The sequence below is a fragment of the Drosophila bipectinata genome, chromosome XL (assembly GCF_030179905.1).
Source record: "Drosophila bipectinata strain 14024-0381.07 chromosome XL, DbipHiC1v2, whole genome shotgun sequence".
Taxonomy (NCBI): domain Eukaryota; kingdom Metazoa; phylum Arthropoda; class Insecta; order Diptera; family Drosophilidae; genus Drosophila; species Drosophila bipectinata.
The window spans coordinates 5,315,314-5,338,905 of record NC_091734.1 but is presented as its reverse complement, the minus strand read 5'-3'; the positions used below and the strand labels follow the sequence as shown (position 1 = coordinate 5,338,905).

Below are 23,592 nucleotides of genomic sequence, written 5' to 3'. Positions count from 1 at the left end.
TTTTGTAGGGGTACCCCTAGGAAAAAATTCGAAAAATTAAAAAACGATATTTAGGCAATGTTTTGAATGAGGAAATAAGCTTCTGGGTTCGCTGATTACTAAATGGTACTTTATATCCTGATCGGATACAAATTGGCAAAGCTATGGCCATCCGAAGAAGCAAAAGTGGGAAAATTGGGAAAACGCACAATTTTGTAGGGGTACCCGTAGGAAAAAATTCGAAATATTAAAAAACGATTTTTGGGCAATGTTTTGAATGAGGAAAGAAGCTTCTGGGTTCGCTGATTACTAAATGGTACTTTATATCCTGATCGGATACAAATTGGCAAAGCTATGGCCATCCGAAGAAGCAAAAGTGGGAAAATTGAGAAAACGCACAATTTTGTAGGGGTACCCCTTGGAAAAATTTCGAAAAATTAAAAAACGTTTTGAATGAGGAAAGTCGCTTCTGGGTTCGCTGATTACTAAATGGTACCTTATATCCTGAACGGATACAAATTGGCAGAGCTATGGCCATTCGAAGAGGCAAAAGTGGGAAAATTGGGAAAACGCACAATTTTGTGAGGGTACCCCTAGGAAAAATTTCGAAAAATTAAAAAACGATATTTAGGCAATGTTTTGAATGAGGAAATAAGCTTCTGGGTTCGCTGATTACTAAATGGTACTTTATATCCTGATCGGATACAATTTGGCAGAGCTATGGCCATCCGAAGAAGCAAAAATGGGAAAATTGAGAAAACGCACAATTTTGTAGGGGTACCCCTAGGAAAAATTTCGAAAAATTAAAAAACGATTTTTAGGCAATGTTTTGAATGAGGAAATAAGCTTCTGGGTTCGCTGATTACTAAATGGTACTTTATATCCTGATCGGATACAAATTGGCAGAGCTATGGCCATCCGAAGAAGCAAAAGTGGGAAAATTGAGAAAACGCACAATTTTGTAGGGGTACCCCTAGGAAAAAATTCGAAAAATTAAAAAACGATTTTTAGGCAATGTTTTTAATGAGGAAAGAAGCTTCTGGGTTCGCTGATTACTAAATGGTACTTTATATCCTGATCGGATACAAATTGGCAGAGCTATGGCCATCCGAAGAAGCAAAAGTGGGAAAATTGGGAAAACGCACAATTTTGTAGGGGTACCCCTAGGAAAAAATTCGAAAAATTAAAAAACGATATTTAGGCAATGTTTTGAATGAGGAAAGAAGCTTCTTGGTTCGCTGATTACTGAATGGTACTTTATATCCTGATCGGATACAAATTGGCAAAGCTATGGCCATCCGAAGAAGCAAAAGTGGGAAAATTGGGAAAACGCACAATTTTGTAGGGGTACCCGTAGGAAAAAATTCGAAATATTAAAAAACGATTTTTGGGCAATGTTTTGAATGAGGAAAGAAGCTTCTGGGTTCGCTGATTACTAAATGGTACTTTATATCCTGATCGGATACAAATTGGCAAAGCTATGGCCATCCGAAGAAGCAAAAGTGGGAAAATTGAGAAAACGCACAATTTTGTAGGGGTACCCCTTGGAAAAATTTCGAAAAATTAAAAAACGTTTTGAATGAGGAAAGTCGCTTCTGGGTTCGCTGATTACTAAATGGTACCTTATATCCTGAACGGATACAAATTGGCAGAGCTATGGCCATTCGAAGAGGCAAAAGTGGGAAAATTGGGAAAACGCACAATTTTGTGAGGGTACCCCTAGGAAAAAATTCGAAAAATTAAAAAACGATTTTTAGGCAATGTTTTGAATGAGGAAATAAGCTTCTGGGTTCGCTGATTACTAAATGGTACTTTATATCCTGATCGGATACAAATTGGCAGAGCTATGGCCATCCGAAGAAGCAAAAGTGGGAAAATTGAGAAAACGCACAATTTTGTAGGGGTACCCCTAGGAAAAAATTCGAAAAATTAAAAAACGATTTTTAGGCAATGTTTTTAATGAGGAAAGAAGCTTCTGGGTTCGCTGATTACTAAATGGTACTTTATATCCTTATCGGATACAAATTGGCAGAGCTATGGCCATCCGAAGAAGAAAAAGTAGGAAAATTGGGAAAACGCACAATTTTGTGAGGGTACCCCTAGGAAAAAATTCGAAAAATTAAAAAACGATTTTTGGGCAATGTTTTGAATGAGGAAAGAAGCTTCTTGGTTCGCTGATTACTGAATGGTACTTTATATCCTGATCGGATACAAATTGGCAGAGCTATGGCCATCCGAAGAAGCAAAAGTGGGAAAATTGAGAAAACGCACAATTTTGTAGGGGTACCCCTAGGAAAAATTTCGAAAAATTAAAAAACGATTTTTGGGCAATGTTTTTAATGAGGAAAGAAGCTTCTGGGTTCGCTGATTACTAAATGGTACTTTATATCCTGATCGGATACAAATTGGCAAAGCTATGGCCATCCGAAGAAGCAAAAGTGGGAAAATCGAGAAAACGCACAATTTTGTAGGGGTACCCCTTGGAAAAATTTCGAAAAAATAAAAAACGATTTTTGGGCAATGTTTTGAATGAGGAAAGAAGCTTCTTGGTTCGCTGATTACTGAATGGTACTTTATATCCTGATCGGATACAAATTGGCAGAGCTATGGCCATCCGAAGAAGCAAAAGTGGGAAAATTGAGAAAACGCACAATTTTGTAGGGGTACCCCTAGGAAAAATTTCGAAAAATTAAAAAACGATATTTAGGCAATGTTTTGAATGAGGAAATAAGCTTCTGGGTTCGCTGATTACTAAACGGTACTTTATATCCTGAACGGATACAAATTGGCAGAGCTATGGCCATCCGAAGAAGCAAAAATGGGAAAATTGAGAAAACCCACAATTTTGTGAGGGTACCCCTAGGAAAAAATTCGAAAAATTAAAAAACGATTTTAAGGCAATGTTTTGAATGAGGAAAGTCGCTCCTGGGTTCGCTGATTACTAAATGGTACTTTATATCCTGATCGGATACAAATTGGCAGAGCTATGGCCATCCGAAGAAGCAAAAGTGGGAAAATTGGGAAAACGCACAATTTTGTGAGGGTACCCCTAGGAAAAATTTCGAAAAATTAAAAAACGATTTTTAGGCAATGTTTTTAATGAGGAAAGAAGCTTCTGGGTTCGCTGATTACTAAATGGTACTTTATATCCTGATCGGATACAAATTGGCAAAGCTATGGCCATCCGAAGAAGCAAAAGTGGGAAAATTGGGAAAACGCACAATTTTGTAGGGGTACCCCTAGGAAAAAATTCGAAAAATTAAAAAACGATATTTAGGCAATGTTTTGAATGAGGAAATAAGCTTCTGGGTTCGCTGATTACTAAATGGTACTTTATATCCTGATCGGATACAAATTGGCAAAGCTATGGCCATCCGAAGAAGCAAAAGTGGGAAAATTGGGAAAACGCACAATTTTGTAGGGGTACCCGTAGGAAAAAATTCGAAATATTAAAAAACGATTTTTGGGCAATGTTTTGAATGAGGAAAGAAGCTTCTGGGTTCGCTGATTACTAAATGGTACTTTATATCCTGATCGGATACAAATTGGCAAAGCTATGGCCATCCGAAGAAGCAAAAGTGGGAAAATTGAGAAAACGCACAATTTTGTAGGGGTACCCCTTGGAAAAATTTCGAAAAATTAAAAAACGTTTTGAATGAGGAAAGTCGCTTCTGGGTTCGCTGATTACTAAATGGTACTTTATATCCTGATCGGATACAAATTGGCAGAGCTATGGCCATTCGAAGAGGCAAAAGTGGGAAAATTGGGAAAACGCACAATTTTGTAGGGGTACCCGTAGGAAAAAATTCGAAATATTAAAAAACGATTTTTGGGCAATGTTTTGAATGAGGAAAGAAGCTTCTGGGTTCGCTGATTACTAAATGGTACTTTATATCCTGAACGGATACAAATTGGCAGAGCTATGGCCATTCGAAGAGGCAAAAGTGGGAAAATTGAGAAAACGCACAATTTTGTAGGGGTACCCCTAGGAAAAAATTCGAAAAATTAAAAAACGATTTTTAGGCAATGTTTTTAATGAGGAAAGAAGCTTCTGGGTTCGCTGATTACTAAATGGTACTTTATATCCTGATCGGATACAAATTGGCAGAGCTATGGCCATCCGAAGAAGAAAAAGTAGGAAAATTGGGAAAACGCACAATTTTGTGAGGGTACCCCTAGGAAAAAATTCGAAAAATTAAAAAACGATTTTTGGGCAATGTTTTGAATGAGGAAAGAAGCTTCTTGGTTCGCTGATTACTGAATGGTACTTTATATCCTGATCGGATACAATTTGGCAGAGCTATGGCCATCCGAAGAAGCAAAAATGGGAAAATTGAGAAAACGCACAATTTTGTAGGGGTACCCCTAGGAAAAATTTCGAAAAATTAAAAAACGATTTTTAGGCAATGTTTTGAATGAGGAAATAAGCTTCTGGGTTCGCTGATTACTAAATGGTACTTTATATCCTGATCGGATACAATTTGGCAGAGCTATGGCCATCCGAAGAAGCAAAAATGGGAAAATTGAGAAAACGCACAATTTTGTAGGGGTACCCCTAGGAAAAATTTCGAAAAATTAAAAAACGATTTTTAGGCAATGTTTTGAATGAGGAAATAAGCTTCTGGGTTCGCTGATTACTAAATGGTACTTTATATCCTGATCGGATACAAATTGGCAGAGCTATGGCCATCCGAAGAAGCAAAAATGGGAAAATTGAGAAAACGCACAATTTTGTAGGGGTACCCCTAGGAAAAATTTCGAAAAATTAAAAAACGATTTTTGGGCAATGTTTTTAATGAGGAATTAAGCTTCTGGGTTCGCTGGTTACTAAATGGTACTTTATATCCTGATCGGATACAAATTGGCAGAGCTATGGCCATCGGAAGGGGCAAAAGTGGGAAAATTGGGAAAACGCACAATTTTGTGAGGGTACCCCTAGGAAAAAATTCGAAAAATTAAAAAACGATTTTTGGGCAATGTTTTGAATGAGGAAAGAAGCTTCTTGGTTCGCTGATTACTGAATGGTACTTTATATCCTGATCGGATACAATTTGGCAGAGCTATGGCCATCCGAAGAAGCAAAAATGGGAAAATTGAGAAAACGCACAATTTTGTAGGGGTACCCCTAGGAAAAATTTCGAAAAATTAAAAAACGATTTTTAGGCAATGTTTTGAATGAGGAAATAAGCTTCTGGGTTCGCTGATTACTAAATGGTACTTTATATCCTGATCGGATACAATTTGGCAGAGCTATGGCCATCCGAAGAAGCAAAAATGGGAAAATTGAGAAAACGCACAATTTTGTAGGGGTACCCCTAGGAAAAATTTCGAAAAATTAAAAAACGATTTTTAGGCAATGTTTTGAATGAGGAAATAAGCTTCTGGGTTCGCTGATTACTAAATGGTACTTTATATCCTGATCGGATACAAATTGGCAGAGCTATGGCCATCCGAAGAAGCAAAAATGGGAAAATTGAGAAAACGCACAATTTTGTAGGGGTACCCCTAGGAAAAAATTCTTAAAATTAAAAAACGATTTTTAGGCAATGTTTTTAATGAGGAAAGAAGCTTCTGGGTTTGCTGATTACTAAATGGTACTTTATATCCTGATCGGATACAAATTGGCAGAGCTATGGCCATCCGAAGAAGCAAAAGTGGGAAAATTGAGAAAACGCACAATTTTGTAGGGGTACCCCTAGGAAAAAATTCGAAAAATTAAAAAACGATTTTTAGGCAATGTTTTTAATGAGGAAATAAGCTTCTGGGTTCGCTGATTACTAAATGGTACTTTATATCCTGATCGGATACAATTTGGCAGAGCTATGGCCATCCGAAGAAGCAAAAGTGGGAAAATTGAGAAAACGCACAATTTTGTAGGGGTACCCCTAGGAAAAATTTCGAAAAATTAAAAAACGATATTTAGGCAATGTTTTGAATGAGGAAATAAGCTTCTGGGTTCGCTGATTACTAAATGGTACTTTATATCCTGATCGGATACAATTTGGCAGAGCTATGGCCATCCGAAGAAGCAAAAATGGGAAAATTGAGAAAACGCACAATTTTGTAGGGGTACCCCTAGGAAAAATTTCGAAAAATTAAAAAACGATTTTTAGGCAATGTTTTTAATGAGGAAATAAGCTTCTGGGTTCGCTGGTTACTAAATGGTACTTTATATCCTGAACGGATACAAATTGGCAGAGCTATGGCCATCCGAAGAAGCAAAAATGGGAAAATTGAGAAAACCCACAATTTTGTGAGGGTACCCCTAGGAAAAAATTCGAAAAATTAAAAAACGATTTTAAGGCAATGTTTTGAATGAGGAAAGTCGCTCCTGGGTTCGCTGATTACTAAATGGTACTTTATATCCTGAACGGATACAAATTGGCAGAGCTATGGCCATTCGAAGAGGCAAAAGTGGGAAAATTGGGAAAACGCACAATTTTGTGAGGGTACCCCTAGGAAAAATTTCGAAAAATTAAAAAACGATATTTAGGCAATGTTTTGAATGAGGAAATAAGCTTCTGGGTTCGCTGATTACTAAATGGTACTTTATATCCTGATCGGATACAAATTGGCAGAGCTATGGCCATCCGAAGAAGCAAAAATGGGAAAATTGAGAAAACGCACAATTTTGTAGGGGTACCCCTAGGAAAAATTTCGAAAAATTAAAAAACGATTTTTGGGCAATGTTTTTAATGAGGAATTAAGCTTCTGGGTTCGCTGGTTACTAAATGGTACTTTATATCCTGATCGGATACAAATTGGCAGAGCTATGGCCATCGGAAGGGGCAAAAGTGGGAAAATTGGGAAAACGCACAATTTTGTGAGGGTACCCCTAGGAAAAAATTCGAAAAATTAAAAAACGATTTTAAGGCAATGTTTTGAATGAGGAAAGTCGCTCCTGGGTTCGCTGATTACTAAATGGTACTTTATATCCTGAACGGATACAAATTGGCAGAGCTATGGCCATTCGAAGAGGCAAAAGTGGGAAAATTGGGAAAACGCACAATTTTGTGAGGGTACCCCTAGGAAAAATTTCGAAAAATTAAAAAACGATATTTAGGCAATGTTTTGAATGAGGAAATAAGCTTCTGGGTTCGCTGATTACTAAATGGTACTTTATATCCTGATCGGATACAAATTGGCAGAGCTATGGCCATCCGAAGAAGCAAAAATGGGAAAATTGAGAAAACGCACAATTTTGTAGGGGTACCCCTAGGAAAAATTTCGAAAAATTAAAAAACGATTTTTGGGCAATGTTTTTAATGAGGAATTAAGCTTCTGGGTTCAAATTGGCAGAGCTATGGCCATTCGAAGAGGCAAAAGTGGGAAAATTGGGAAAACGCACAATTTTGTGAGGGTACCCCTAGGAAAAAATTCGAATAATTAAAAAACGATTTTTGGGCAATGTTTTGAATGAGGAAAGTCGCTTCTGGGTTCGCTGATTACTAAATGGTACTTTATATCCTGATCGGATACAAATTGGCAGAGCTATGGCCATCAGAAGGAGCAAAAGTAGGAAAATTGAGAAAACCCACAATTTTGTGAGGGTACCCCTAGGAAAAAATTCGAATAATTAAAAAACGATATTTAGGCAATGTTTTGAATGAGGAAAGTCGCTTCTGGGTTCGCTGATTACTAAATGGTGCTTTATATCCTGATAAAAATTGGCAGAGCTATGGCCATCGGGAGGGGCAAAAGTAGGAAAATTGGGAAAAACCCACAATACTTAATATATATTATCGCGAGTATTTTTTTAACACTTCTTTTAGTGGAAAGGTGTTCCCTTTTTTATTTTCGCGCTTTCCGACCAAAAACATTTGATGGCATTTGGCCGCAGACTTGCACACCCATAACAGCTGGCTTGTGCACATGTGAGTGTGCTTGGGTGTGACTCCCAGTGGGTCTAGGTGGGTGTGATATTTGCGTGTGTCATTATTTCGGGGATTTCCCGGCCACGCATTCCATTTGGCTGGATGCGGGCCATTCTCATTGGGGAATTCGATGTGTGAGACGTGTAAAAATGGTGAAACATTTGAATACATTTGCACGCGTCTGTGTCTGTGTATCTGTGTGTCTTTAATGCCACAGTGGTGTTGGTGGTGGTGGCGATGGTGAGTATCTGTGTGTGGCAATCCAAGTACAAATCACATTAGTGGATGATCAGAGGGCCGCGTAGTGAGCTGACGGCCCAGTGAGGGAATCAAAGTCATGTTTGACAAGAAAACTCCATTAAAAATGCAATTTTTTTTAAATTTTCCGTTCGTCTGTGCTTGTTATTATTACTGTTTGTGTGGTTCTTGTTGGTTTTTATAGATGCTTACAGTTGCCTCACAGTTGAATGAAATAAAGGATCCATATTAATGACCTTCAGGACCTGCCAGGACAAACAGCAAATAATAAAACAAAAAAACTATTTGAATTAAAATTACAAGCAGGAATGAGGGGATATCCTTTAGTAACTATTGTAAACTATAATTTTTATCACCTGCCAGATAATCTTAATAAAACAATTAATTTTTTACAGTGCATGCCAGTGCAGGATAACGAGAAACACGTAATATGGATGCCGAAACTTGTCTTTGGCGTTTGCCATGTGATAAATGACCAATCCATAAATTTTTATCTTCACTCCATTCAATCCCGTGCTCAATCTTATACCGGCAGAGCACCGCATCCGCAAGATGCATTCCCGATGGGCAGGTTTATGGAGCCGTAAGATTGCAGCCAAGTTTGTTTGCTTTTTTCCGGCCAGCTCTTCTCTTCTCACGAAAATCGAAAGCGGACAGATGCAAATTGATTGCATCACGAGGTGAGAAAAGCACCAGAAGTGTTGTGACAAAGTTTTTAAGAAAGGAATTCCATTGAAAGCTATCTACCATATCGCCTCCTTGCTCGAATTTTATTAATTATTCATTAAATTAATATTTACGCACGTACATGGAAACTCTTCAAAGTCGAAACAGATTGAAGAGATTCCAGGTCGTTATTTCGCGGTTGCGGCTGCCATTGCCGTTGCCCACCCCATTATACTATTCAGTCTTCAAAATTGAAGGCACTTGAGTATCTCTTTGTTGTATCTTCCGGTGAGTTGTTTATTCTTTTGTGCACCGTCCACTCCAAATCATCCATTATGCAGTAACGTGGCCCACTCTCGATCTCATTTTAAATCCACGCCGATTTCGAGCTCATTTGTAGTCTTCTGGCGAGTCCTAGATGTGGCCGGCGATGTCTCCTAGTGACTAGGTTTTAGTCAGAGTAGTCCTTTAAACAGGGTACTTTGGTTAGGGTTATGATAAACCTCAAGAAATTATAGAAATAAAACCGTCCAAACCTTTAGGTTTAAAAATAATTTATATAAGAGAGAGATTCTAACTTCTAAAACTCGGAAACTCTTTAAAGCTTATTCGTATTTCCAGTTGTTTCCCATCTTTTAAACTCTAAGATGAATATCTTAAATTGAGTAGCAGGTATCTCATAGCCTGGATCACAACTTTTAGATTATATTTCGGTTGTTTTTTTTGTTTTTTTTTTCTTTCGACCATTGCTCGGACGTGATTCGGGCACCGGGGGCCACTGCTAAATTGTAAGCAGACGTTCAACGCACGTTTGCGCACATAAATCAATTACAGAGCTCATGGAAAAAGCCGCCAAGGGGCGTGGCAGACGCCCACGACTGTCGATAGTGAGTGTGCCTCTGTGTATGTGCTATTCTGGGGGGGTAAAAATGGAAGGGAATCGTAGATAAGGCTTTGTGAAAGCGAAAATTTTTAACGCAATAAAGAGTAACCTGCACTTGCCGGGCCTCACGAAAATTTGAAAACTTTTTTAATACTTTGCTTTCCCTCTCTCGGCGATTTGAGGCCAAAAGGGAGTGGCTGTAGGAATCCCAGCTGTCGGATAAGGACGAAATAGAAAAGGAGCCAGAATGGCAGGCGCTACAGGAGCCAGAAGCTAGTGGAGCTGTAGAGGCGCCAGCACGGATATTCGGAGGTGAGAGCAAGCCGCAGGCTTTCGACAAAAGGAGCAGGATTTACCGCATTACAAGCCAAACTATGTGCATACAGCGAAACTTTAAGCGAAGCCCCAAGGACCCTTCCCCCAACCCCAAGGACCCCCAGCCAATATAACCTTCTTAAACTTTAAGAACAATTGCTGTGTTTGGTTTTTTTTTATATTAGCAGGAGCTATTGAGGAGTGGGTAGTGAGGAGGAGCAAGGACCTAAGGATAGTGTAGTGAAATCTATTCGCTTGGCTGCATGCCTTATTGATTGTGCCGCAAATTCGTTGCGATCTAAACAAACTAACACTGCTCCAGGTTTTGAATCCGGATACCAGATTTGAGACCACCATCCGCCAGCCACCAGCCATCGTCCACCATCCGGAATTCGTTATTGATGGATGGACGGTGGCTAGCTGGACGAGTGTTGGCTGACTGCCCGCCTGACAAATTGTGGTCCTGATGGATCGCAGCCCAACATTCGAGGAGTCCAGCAGTTCAGTATCCTTTTTAGCCAGACTGCACTTTCCGTTTCCGTTGCGCTGTCTAGCTTCCAATTTTCTCTTGATTTTATTTAATTTTCAGCAATAAACATATAATGCTATTTATCATCAAAGTATTTCTAGCTATTTTAGTGTAAAATTTAAACTCCCAGAAACTAGAGGATGGGGGAAGGAGGTCCTCCTGCTACAGCCAGTTTCCTTTGTTGCTTTTGAGCTCTAATAGGTTTAGCCTACTCCCCGATTTGGGCCTCACCTGGCTCCATCCGACTAGGTCTGGCAATCCGCATCGATTTGCAAATTTTCAGCATGACTTCATATTCGTGTCGGTGGCAGCAGCCATGCCCCCGATTTTTAGGGCCTCCGTGCACTTGCACTTGACGTTTGCGATTGCAAACAGGGAAAGGAGCAGGAAGAACACTTTAAGAAAATATTTTCCAAAGGATAAGGATAAAATAATTTACAAATATTTTAGAAACAGGACCTATACCTTTAAAGAAATGTCTAAAACGACTTTATTCTTGAGAGTCCCTCCTTGATTTATTATACCATTTATGTCCAGTATTAATTCCCTGTGTTTCTTTAGCCTATGGCGACTATTTTGTGATGGAATGGCCGACGTTTGAGGCATTATCCTTGCCAATCTCTTTGGCATTATGCTCACCACCAACCCCACCCCTCACCCGGTTCGCTGTCAATCTATGATGCCACTTCATTAGCGACTCGCTGCAAAGTGGAAACTCGGGTTAAGATGGATGCTTTTTATTTTTCTTCTTGTGCCTCTCCTGGCTTGGCTTTGCCAGCACATAGCACCTGTCTGGCAGTGGGCCCTCAACTCCAGCCACCCCGCCACTGTCCTATTCAGGGGAATATCCTTGGAAATCCTTTTTCACTTTTTGCCTCCACAGTCTCCCCGTCGTCATCGTTTATTTGCGCTTGTTATCTCCTGTGCGGCTTTATTATTGTGTTCTGTGCCAATTTCCGTTGCCGACAAATGCGTTTTGTAAATAAAATGTCAAAAGGATTTGCGCGACAAGCCGAAGGACCAAGGACGAGGCAACCAGAACGTAGAACGGAGAACGAACAACCGAATTCCAAAGCGAATGGCCAGGCTGTCATTTGTCGATTTGCATTTACAGGGTTATGATTATTAAATATTTATATGGAATCTGTCAAAAGTCTTTACTTAACAACCAAATGGGTGGAAGGATAAGGAAAATATTTGATCCCTTTTTTTGTGGAATGGAGAGCACAGGATAAAAAGGACACCCTGTTTAAAAGCCGTTAACTTGACGCGACATTTCCAAAATGCCAAAACAGATGTGGCCATTGCTGTTGCCTTCGTCTTGAACTTAACCCCCGACCCCCAGGACCAACTCCGATTTTCCCCTTCGGTTTTTTTTTTTGTCCCCCATTTTTTACTCACTTTTCCGCGAAACTCATTTCCAGTTTGCAGCATTTTCTTTGTGCCACACAACCACACACTCACACTCACTATATGGGTGTGTATTTATTTCTTTTTTTTAGTTTGATTTTGGCCTGGTCACGCCCCCTTTTGCGCCCCCCTTTTCAAGGACTCTGCTCAATGTCTCACTGCTGCTGGCACATTTATTGCCAAACGCATTTGCATGTAAATTATTGCATTTGGACGTTCTTTCAAAGGAAATGGCTATGGAATTATTGCCTGCCCATAATCATCGGGCGGAGGAAGGGTTGGGGGGTCTACATATAAAAAATAACACAAAAAAACGACCAAGAAGGGGTAGGACTTCCTTCCGTAATACAAAAGTATCGAAAAAAACAGGCCAAAAAAAAATGAAAATGAATGTGATGTGCCCCAAGGTAGGAGTAATCGGATTACCGAGTATTATGAAATACAAAGCAACATGTTAATACTAGAAGTTGAAATTATTATTAAATTAAATGAAAATATTTACATTCGTTTAGTTTTATGCAAATCTTTTGACTGCTGCAGACTGCCAATACATCTAAACACAGATTCTCTCTCAAAAAAAAGGACACTCTGGAGCGAGTTTAGACTGAAAAGCAATCCAATCAATCGCTGAAATTTATTTATTATATTTTCCAATTACCCCGCAGACCAGAAATGGAAATGCATAAATTTCCCCGGCACTAATCAAAGGACCTTCCGCAATCGGTACCCGGTAGTAGAGTCCTGTAGTCGAATGTCCTTTGTATAGCATTTGATAGTTAATAAGAAATATGAGCGGCAAAGTCGAAGGACCCGAAAAATAATGCACGACCAGTTGCCCAGTTGGCAGGATGATGATACGATAAGGCTTGTTGTCCTTTTTTTTTTGTTGTTGTTGTTGTTGTCCTGTTCTGGTCACCCGAAAACGTATAAACGATAAATGAAATGAAACAATTTCAATGAAGTTTTCGGTTACAACGAAATGCAAAACCGGAAACGGAAACTGCAAAACGAAGTAAAGGCAAATTACATGCAACTCTGTCTGCCGTTTGTCTCTCGCTCTTTCTCGCTCTACGTATGCGTGTATGTATGTATGTATGTGTATGAAAGGATACGAAAATATTGTAAATGAAAGCAGAGAGCCATGTAAATTGTGGCCATAAAAAGCCACAAAAGAACTGAGAGTGAGACAAAGTGGAAATGTTTAAAATAAACTCGGCATGAATGCTAAATGTGTAATATCCCTACACTAACCAAGAGGCATTCTAAAATTTATCAAAAATGTTGTTGCATATTTTAGGCATTCCACAGAGTTTACATTTTTAGTTTGCTAATTAATTTACAAGCAAATGTTGCAATTATTCCAGTTATGTGTACATCATTTTTATTTTTGAATTGCATTTCTAATGGCAAGGACATTCAATTGTCCGACTTCTATTCTTTGTTGTCCTTGTTTGTCTAGAGTGGAGTGGCAAAAGGAAAATATTTTATAATCACATCTGTGTCGAATATGCTTCGATTTGCATGAATCTTCTTCTGGAATATAATAGCAAATGTAATATAAAGTGCAATCGGATCTGGGCAAAGGTTCAATTACAGACCGGCAGTGGCTGGAAAATGGCAAGAGTGTCCAACTTTTTGCCACTTGCCCCATACCGTGTGGAACATACATATACAAATATGGCTCATACGCCCCGTTGGTCCTTCTGGTCAGGCTCAAATTATTACCAACTTGCACTTTCTTCACTCTGGCTAAAAGATCGGACCTAATCCAACGGCAAATGGGTGTGTCACTTTGTTTTGCTTCGATTTCTTTGGGTGTCCCAGATGTCCTTGCTGTCTCTTCTGTCCGGGATGTCCTGCTAGTTTGTTTGAACATCCGAATTTCGGGTCTATGCACGTCCGATATATGAGGCTTATAGAATAATCCAACCGAGCTGGGCCCGGCCTGGCTTGGCCGACAGTGGTTATGCAATCCGTAATGAATGCATTTGGCCAGGACAAACATTCCACATTGGCCACGGCCAAAAGGATACTCAAAATGTGGCCAAAGGCATCGCAATCGCAATGCCCCTCGCAATGCAATTGACAACAATGGCAATGGCAGTAAAACACACACACACACCATCGAAAGAGAGGTCCTGCGATGGCAGGACGAGGCTGCAATGCAAAATGCTTGGGCCGGAAAGGCGGGTCAGGACACACACTCACATGGACATGGTTTATTTCCACAGGAGTCTGTCTATGTCTGGAAGTGTGTGTGTGTATGCGTGAGTGAGGCGAAGACGTTGGTCCTGTCAGCTGGACGTTTTCTTAGAAACCAAGATGAAAGTTAGGACTGTAAAAGGTACACAGTGGGAAATATTTTTATTTTAAAAATTATTGTTTGTTTTTTTTTAAGGCAGTAAATATTGAAATAAAGTTTTAGTGGGTTTCTTTTGCGTTTTTTAAAGTTAAGAAATTAATTTCTAAAATTCAAAATATTTATAAACAGATTCAAACATTAAAAACTCGGAAGAAGTAATATGTATTATTAATCTAAAGCTTTATTTTAAAGAATTTATTTTAAGCTTCAAAAAAATCTGAAAAGGTGTGTTTTTAGTGTTTTCTTTATGTTTTTACAGAATAGGAAATATTTCCACTAAAAAATAATACCATAAAACATTTAAAACTTAAACAAAAATGGAGGATTTTCTTGAAGCTTAAAATTATAAAAATTAAAAGCATATAACATTTTTTAGTTCATACTTTATATTTTAATAGCCGAAGAAACCCTTTACCTTGCAAAGAAACAGCATTTTATAAGAATCTTAGATTTTCTTGACTAAAATTTCCCTTTTTCCTAAATATTTCCTTTATTTTTCTTTCAGTGAGTTGAAGCTTTGAAACGGATAACCATTCCGTTGAAAATTGCTCCAATATGCGTTGTGCATTAGCCGGAGCTCGTTTTGCGTAAGTGCGCGCTTTTGCAAACCGGACTGGAATCCACACAGGAGCATTCACATACACATTCACATTCACAATCGCATTCTATGTGGAATACCCATACAGATACAGATACATATACACATTCGCATTCGCATAATTGACGCAGAGTCCTGCGAGCAGGACTGCGAGGAGTCCTGCGAAAGGAGCTGTCGCCAGCTGTGCTGCCGCATTGGTCGCTGCATCAGCAGAAAATGTTCCTTGGTCCTTGGTCGTTGGTCCTTGCTCCTCGACAAGGAAACGAGGCAGTCAAGACGCCATCGAAGTTCTGGCCAAGCCCGACCGCCACAAAATATCCGCCCACTTGTCCTTAGAACTCCTTCATCATGATGATGATGATGAGGATAATGCTAATGATGACATTGACGATGACGATAATGATGATGGAGACTGTCATGGAAAAGGAGCAGCAATAGCAGTAGTAGCAGCAGCAGCTTTATTCAAATTCAGCATTTTCATGGCATTGGCGTAAAATGATTTTATTGCTTCCTGACTGAATGACTTTTACAACGTCGCCTCAGATTCGCATTCAGATTAACCCAAATCGGATGCTTTGCAGTGCCTGCAGCTTTTCACATCTGCACTACCATATCCACTGCCACTACCACTGCCACTACCATACCCATATCCACTTCGATTTCAATAAAATTCCGCTGACCGTCGAAGGTACACACATGTGAGATGTGCGAATAAATGCCAGCCAGCCAGCCAGCTAACATCGGTCATATATCACCATGGAAGGCCAGTTCATCTGCAATGTGGACTGTGGACCATGCACTCTGCAATCTGTTATCTACAATCTACAATCGGCCATCTGCAATTGCAACAGCTGCAGCAACATCAGCAACATCGAGCAACATGCAAAATAGGCAGCTGTTGCATTCAAAAAAAGTCTGCAACAAGCTTGCCAAAATAATAAAAGAAATCGCTAGAAAATAGTATAAAAATAACTATTTAATAGTCTTTTGGATTTTAAGTTTATTATTTATTAAAAGATTTATTTAGATTATTTATTAATTACTTTGATTGTTTAGTTTTTAAGAAAATACAGACAAGGGAATATATAGTTTTTATCAAATATATCAAGCCTCAAAAAGCCTTTTATTTAGACTCTATTTTAGCCTATTTATTATAGCTTTATCCTTTGCCATCTTTAGTTCATTAAAGGCCAAACCGGAAACTCAATTAACTAATTGCCAAAAGTGGCAGCACACACTGACAATTGGTTTTCCCATTTGGAAGTTACCCATAATGATGATGACTCCTTTGTAAACAGATTGGTGTGGTCCTGGTCCTGGTACTGGTACTGGTCCTGGGCCTTCTATTATAATTATATCGGTTAAATCCAGAATGCATTCAACATCCATGTAGTATGGGGGCAAGAGGCATATGGGCGTATAATTATCATTGAATGGTTTGCATTTTGAGGTTTACTTTTGCGGCCATAATCACTTTGGATGAAACGGAAATATATGGAAAAACCGCACTTATTATTACTGATTATGATGTGATTATGCAAAGCGTTTGGAACCAGAAACCCATATACATATATATTATATAGAACACACACTCGTATTATACATCTTTGATGTCTGAAAGTACTAGCCTGAAATCGGCTTAGGAATTGAAATGAAAATGCTTCTGAAATTGGGGGCTTCCGACTTTGGATGGGACTTTAGGTTGATGAAACCCTGTACCTGCAACTTGGTATAATCAAGCAAACTAAACTCACCTGAAATTTAAAGCCCCAGAACCCCAGAAAACATAATTTAAGTAGCTATCCGAGGCTGGGTCCAGGGTGATGCTGGGTAATGCTGGGCGAGGTGGGGATCTGACCCATAATCCAGAAGCCACTCAAACTGTTGAACACTTAATTTGGCCGAGCAAACTTTTGACTAGCGCCAGTTGCAAATGCTGCACGTGTCCATGTTCCAGCCAGCCAACTTGCCCCCGCTGCCAAAGTCTGCACAGCGAGAAAATCTGTAATAGGATTAATTAATAGTAATTTTAAAAATTTAATTTAAAGGGTAATTTTAAGGTTGATGTTCTAAAATACCTAATAGTATGTTATATTAGCACTACACCCCTATAAGTCTGTACTATCCTTTAGATTTAAGAACTAGAAATATTATAGAACTGTAATGTACCAAAACACTTAAAAATTTGTAAAAATAAAACAATAAATTATAACCATAAAATCATAAATAAATTTTACTGATTTTTTTTTATAAAAAGTTTAACAAAAAAACATTAAGCCACTATTAAAACTGAAATAATTCAAAGTAAAACCAATATATAATAATTTATCTTTAAAAAAAAATGTATAAAAAACATACAGCTCTATTCTTGAATATCCCTATATATTCTGACGTATTTCTGTCGATTTTTTTCTCCTTAAAAACAAGAAAAAACAGTTGGGACTGCAAAAAGTATGCTATATTTTATGTAGAAGTCTCTCTGTTTGATCGCTTTCCTCAAAATTAATCATTAAAATTAAACCAATTGGCTGAAAATGAAATGCATATTTAAAATGCATTATTACTATAAGCTATTCGTTTATTATGCCAATAAAACAAAAAAAAAGGTAGCTCCGAGAATAAAATATTCATGGGGGCGAGTGTGTGTGGCAGCTTTTTCGTACAGTGTGCCCCCCAAATGAATGTCTGTGCGTGGTAGGCCACTGGAGTTCAGGTTGGGCAACGAAGTGGCCTCGTTTCTCGCTCGCTCATCAGCCAGAGCGGGACATGAATGGGATGGGGTGTCAGTATGAGTGCGATGCAGGATATACATAAGTATGTATGTATAGGGATCTGGGATAGCAGGTCCATCACTCGTGGGCTAAATCCACACACTGAGCACACGTGCACACTCTTGACCTTTATATCAATTTAAGCGAGCCCCGTAAAACCATAATAAATTATTTGCTTTTGTTTTTGTTTCCTTTTTTCATGCATGTTCACTGTACCTTACTCTATGGATGTATGTATGTCCTTTTACATCGCACATGAATGTATGTATGTGTGTGTGTGTGTGTAAGTGGAAAACGAAAGTGTCACACACAATTACATTCATTTGTCGTTGTTTTTAGCTCGCTCATGCAACGAATAAAATGGTTAAAATTCTTCTAATTGTCGCCCAAGTGCACTCGTCTGTCTCTTTTTTTCTTTTCTTCTCTCTCTCTCTTTGGCTCTTTCATTGTTTTTTGTCATTATGCATGCAAGAGCAACAATGACACACGACAAGGGCAGACATTTTTCTTAAACGCCCCAAAAGAGAAACCGTTGCTGCTCCATCGGGAAATGTCTCCCCTTCCCTCCCCCGTCTCTTTTCATTTGCTGCTCTGGCTCCTCTTCGTTTTTTTTTTTTTTGCAGAGTCCTTGGTCTCTTTGGAGCCTCCCCCTCCCTTGTCGACTGTCTGGAATGCTCTTGCACGTTTGCAATTTGGACACACAACTTTTTCCCGTTACGTGTTTCATTTGCTTCGGTTTTTTGGCGAGCTGCACGCCCACTTTTCTTTTCTTCTTCCTGCCCCCTGTCCCCTTTTTCTTTTTTTTTGTTATCTTATTTTGGAGACAACGCCTTAATGAAGAGAACTCCTCGATCTCTCCTGTCTGGCACATTTCATATATATTTCTTATATATGTATATGTATATGTATGTGTGCGGGTGTTTGTGTATGCTCTCTTAACTTTCGCTCAAGTTCTGTTTGCACTTTCCATTTGCCACTTGCCACTTGTCATTTGCATTTTAACAATTTTAACGCCTCTGATCGAAAACTGATAGGGGCGTGAGCAAATTGCACTGATTACTTCTGCATTTTGCCGGAATTCCCAACGGGGCGAAAAGGGAGAGGGAGAAAGAGAGAGGAGCGAGCAGAGAAGGAACCAGAAACAATCTTCAGAGTTGCTGTGCGAATTAAATCGTTCGACTTTAGGCAACTCTAAAGGGAAATCGATAAATATAAAATAAATAGCTTAAATCGATAAATAAATAAAGTAGCTTAAAAATTTACTAATTTTTGTATGATTATTTTATTAATTTTAGAAAAAACTTGTAAATGTTGTAAAATTTTCAAAGGTGTACCAAAAAATATCCGTCCTTTTCGAGAAATCCTCTAGAAATGCCATGCCCGAGAAAACCCTAAAAATTGTGACTCTCAGAACCTGAGAAGCCAAATGACTTTTCCGGATTTTTCCCAGGAGCCTAGCCTAGACAGAATCGAAGCCACACCCTACCCCCCTGGCCACATGGCATATGCCAACTTGCCACCTTGCCACCTTGCCACCTGCCCCTTTCCCCCTAAAAACTAGTCTGTTGAAATCCAAAAGCAAGTGCATCGGTTGCAGTTTGAAATTTGAGTAAAATAAATGAAGTTGCATTTGCCAGCACGTCGCAATTGATGAGCTGAGATATGTATGTATGTATGTGTGTGTGTGTTTGTGTGTTTGGTGAGTGTCTGTGGAGTGTTCACTGTACTTGCAGTGGCACACTTTTTGCTGTCGCATCAGCGACACTCGTAAGTAATTCAAGTGAAACCACATTAAGCTTACTTTGCTAATTGCAAGCGACACGTCGCCAATGTCGAGTGTTGGAGGTTGCCACACAGTCAGCTCACCAGCTCGGCACCTTGCCCCACGCCACCCACTCAGCTACCCCGCCATCCTCTTATCAACATAAACGTGACATCTGTGTGGCAAGGAGTTGGAGTTGCACCACCACCACCACCACCACCAGCAGCAGCAGCAGGCCAATCATTTTAATTAATTTGTCAGAGTGTTGGTAACACACAAAAATTTATTATACCCCACCAAAAAACGACAACGACGCGACCCTTTTTTAACGCCATCCCAACGCCCCTGGCCAAAGAATCCAGCAAACTGCAGAAAATTAAGATTTTCCCCAAGTGTCTATGGGTATGTGAGTGTGGTGTGGGTGTGTGTTCTGCGGCTGTGTGTGTGTTGGCCCGGAAATCAGTGTAAACGCGCCTTGGGAACAAAACTTTTGATTACGAAAACCAAGAAAATCAATTCCAGCCAGAAAGACAACATTTGATTTAACCAAGAGTGTGACCAGATCTTTAATTTTTTCGATACTTTTCCAAAAACACAAAAAAAACTTAATCGAGCTTCTTAAATTAAAGTTGGCCAAAGATTATCGTTTACATAGTGTCATAACTAATTTGTCAGAACAAAAATTGCAAGCTGCCGAGATGGATGAAAATTGTGAAAAAAACGGAAAAATTTTAAATCGTCACTTAATCGTCCAGAATAGTTGGAAAACTTCGCAATCTACCATGGTTCTAGATCAGTTTCGTGAAATTGGCATTCAAGATGGCTGGAAATATGTGCCCACTGTTCAAGAATTGTGTCCTCCGTACTTTAAGACTGTGGAGATTCCGGAAAAGAACCTTCTGCTGACTATAGTCACCGATAAGACTCTCTACGCCCAACACCATAATGTGGTATGGCAGAAACCACGTAGGGGTAAGTTCACGATTGCGGGAAATTATAAGATCGGGGAGAAAGTGCTGAACGGTAAAGTCATTCGGAAGACGGAGAAAGAGCCGTGGCAGGCAGTCTACAAGATGAAGGCGCTGATGAAACAGGAGTTTAAGCAGTTGAAAGAGCTAGAGAAAGCTAAGAAAAATGAAGAAAATCACGAGCCGGAGGACATGGAATTGGAAACAAGTGATGAAGATTCCGATACTGATACATCTACCACCGGATCTGAGAAAAGTGGAGAAAACGAGGAGGAAAGTGACAAGGACAACGAGAAGGAGAGTGATAATGATGACGAGGACAAAAATGACGAGAAGGAGAAGGAGAGCGGCGAAAACGATGGCGAAGACGATGGCGAAGACGAGGGCGAAGACGAGGGCGAAGACGAGAGCGAAGGCGAGGGCGAAGACGAGGGCGAAGACGAGGGCGAAGACGAGGGCGAAGACGAGGGCGATGACGAGGGCGATGACGAGGGCGATGACGAGGGCGAAGACGAGGGCGAAAAGGAAGAAGGCGAGGACGATGAGGAGGAGAATGACGAAGACGAAGATGACGAGGAGGAGAGTGACGATGACGAAGATGACGAGGAAAAGAGCGATGAAGATGAAAATACCGAAGGAGAGAATAACCACGAGGAGCACGTTGCTTTAAAGCTCAATAGCCCGGAAGCCCTGAAGTTTTGGGATGAGGTAAATCGCAACATTAATATATTTCTACAAGGCGAAAATGACAAGGAGAAGAACGACAAAGAGAAGGATGAGAATGACGAAAATGACGAGGAGGAAGAGAACGATGAAGACGAGGAAGTAGAGATGAAAGAAAAAATGGAGGAAGAGATGCAGTTAGAGGTAAAGGAAGTGAAAGTGACAGATGTAGAAGAAGAAGAAGAAGATGACGAGGAGGAGAGCGATGAAGATGAAAATACCGAAGGAGAGAGTAACTATGAGGACTTGCCAGTTGCTTTACAGCTCAGTAGCCCGGAAGCCCTGAAGTTTTGGGATGAGGTAAACCGCAACATTAATATATTTTTACAAGGCAAAGATGACAAGGAAAAGGCCGACGAAAATGACGAGGAGGAAGAGAACGATGAAGACGAGGAGATAGAGATGAAAGAAAAAATGGAGGAAAAAAAAGAGAAAGAGAGGAAAGTGGAAGTGAAAGAGGAAGAGGAAGTGGAAGTGACAGATGTAGAGGAAAACGAAGAAGAAGAAAAAGAGAATGACAAGGAAGAGAGCAACAAAAATGACGAGAAGGAGGAAAACAACAAAGTTGAGGAGATCGTCGAGAGCAACCAGGAGGAGCCGATCGAAGAAGGACCTTATGGCAACATTTTTGACAATGACGAGTTCCAGGCCAGGGTCCTGGATTTGGCAGTAAGATACCATCCCTTGTTTTCTGCGGATAATGATGAAGATGATGAAGCCGCCTGGATGATGATGGAGGATGACTACGAAGAGGAGAATGATGAAAATGAAATGGAAGAGGAGGAGAACGACGAGAGTGCCGAGGCGATGCTGATTTTTCCCGACAACTTTAATGCTTCCCCCATAATGATGTCGGATGATGAATTGGATCTGGAGGTAAATGCTTTTCCGATATGTAAATATCGGATGATATATTTTATCTTTTTTTAAATTCACAGATTTTGGATCCGGAGGTAAATGATGAATCGTATATCCTTGAACCGGCAGTAAATGCTTCCTTCATACCGATATCGGATGATGAACCGGAAGTTAGTGTCACCATTATGATGGGGGATAATGAAACCGATCCTTTACTAAATTCACAGATCTTGAATCCGGAGGTAAATGCTTTCCCCATAACAATATCGGATGATATATTGTATTCTTTTCTAAATTCACAGATCTTGAACCCGGATGTAAATGCTTCCCTTGCACCGATAATGAATGATGAAGTGCTTATCGTTCAACAGGTTATAACCGTAGTTTTATCGGAGGACGAATACAATTCCTTATCAAATCCAAACAATTCTGAACCGGGGGTAGTAATGGAGGAATTGCTACCCGAATCTTTGTAAAAGAATCCTGCATCCTAACCTGGGAAGAAGGAAGGCTGTGTGGACTTATATACTTACAAATTATACATTCAAAAAAGACTTATATATTAAATGAAAATATATATATACACATTTATAAATCGTTATTTTAAATAAAAACGAATGTTCCTCAGGAATTTCAATCCAGAGTTTCAATTTCACAAAAATCCCCGTTGAGATGTCCTGTCAAGAAGGTGCTGTTGCACTTTTCCTGCACAGCCACCCGCCTAGCGTCCTGGCCCCCCAAAAAGAAAAAAAAAAGGAAAATGTAATGAATTGCCCTAAGTGTTTAGCCCCGCCCACCTAAAGTCCTGCCATCCTGCCATCCTGCAATCCCTGGCATTGCAATAGAAATTGCAATTGCAATTCCTCGCCATTAGCAGAAGTAATAGGCGAGGCGACCCAGAGTGCACTCTAGGTAGTTTCTTATGGCGGCATTTAATGTGTGGCATGTTGCAAGCGGATGGCTGGGCCCCCTGCCCCCCTCCCCTGCCTACTCCAAATGAGTAATTGCATAACACACGACTAATCCCCGGTGAGGGGACTATACATATAGTACACGAATCCCATATATGTATATACACTTGGAATTGCAAGGCAATTATGTCTCTGATTCATCGACTTGACTCGGGCCACGTGTGACTTTCGTAAGCCTCCTGGGTCCCGTCACTTCATCAAACCCACATAGATGTATTATATATGTATTATCTATCGGTATATCAGTGTATCAATGTCTCAATGCTAATTGTATTTTATAGCCAATTGAACAGCTAAGGCTGCCTATAATCGGGGGATTTTGTTTCAGAGGGCTTTGGTTCTTTTGGTCAGAGAGAGAGGGGATTTGCAAGGATCTTGAGGAAGTCTTGAGATAGAAAATAGACTATATAGACTAAAATAGACCACACTATTGACTTAACTACAAGAATATACGAATTCTGGGCTTTAAAGTCAAATAACTTTCTTGTAAAGAACAGAAATACCTTAAAAACCCAATTACCTATAAATTATTTAATAACTAAACCTACTAATAATAATAAATTACTATATAGCCAATAAATACAGCCAATAAATGCCAAAAACTGACCTTACTCACAGATTCAGCTTCAGCAACATGAGTCTGGCCCGCGACCGCCTTTGGCAAC

General features: G+C 39.7%; 1 protein-coding gene across 1 annotated transcript; it reads left to right on the top strand.

The window, feature by feature from the left end:
• Positions 1-20,041: 20,041 nt before the first annotated feature.
• On the top strand, positions 20,042-22,575 carry LOC108120027 (glutamic acid-rich protein-like). Its single transcript, XM_043209799.2, has 3 exons — positions 20,042-21,974; positions 22,037-22,198; positions 22,259-22,575. The coding sequence occupies exons 1-3, from the start codon at positions 20,106-20,108 to the stop codon at positions 22,430-22,432; spliced, it is 2,205 nt and encodes a 734-aa protein (XP_043065734.2). The 5' UTR covers positions 20,042-20,105; the 3' UTR covers positions 22,433-22,575.
• Positions 22,576-23,592: the final 1,017 nt, after the last annotated feature.

Excerpts from the sequence above, each read along its gene's own strand:
- LOC108120027 (XM_043209799.2), top strand. The coding sequence starts at position 20,106 with ATGGATGAAAATTGTGAAAAAAACGGAAAAATTTTAAATCGTCACTTA. Across the intron at positions 21,975-22,036 it reads ATGATGAATTGGATCTGGAG|ATTTTGGATCCGGAGGTAAA; the intron begins GTAAATGCTTTT and ends TTAAATTCACAG. Across the intron at positions 22,199-22,258 it reads CACAGATCTTGAATCCGGAG|ATCTTGAACCCGGATGTAAA; the intron begins GTAAATGCTTTC and ends CTAAATTCACAG.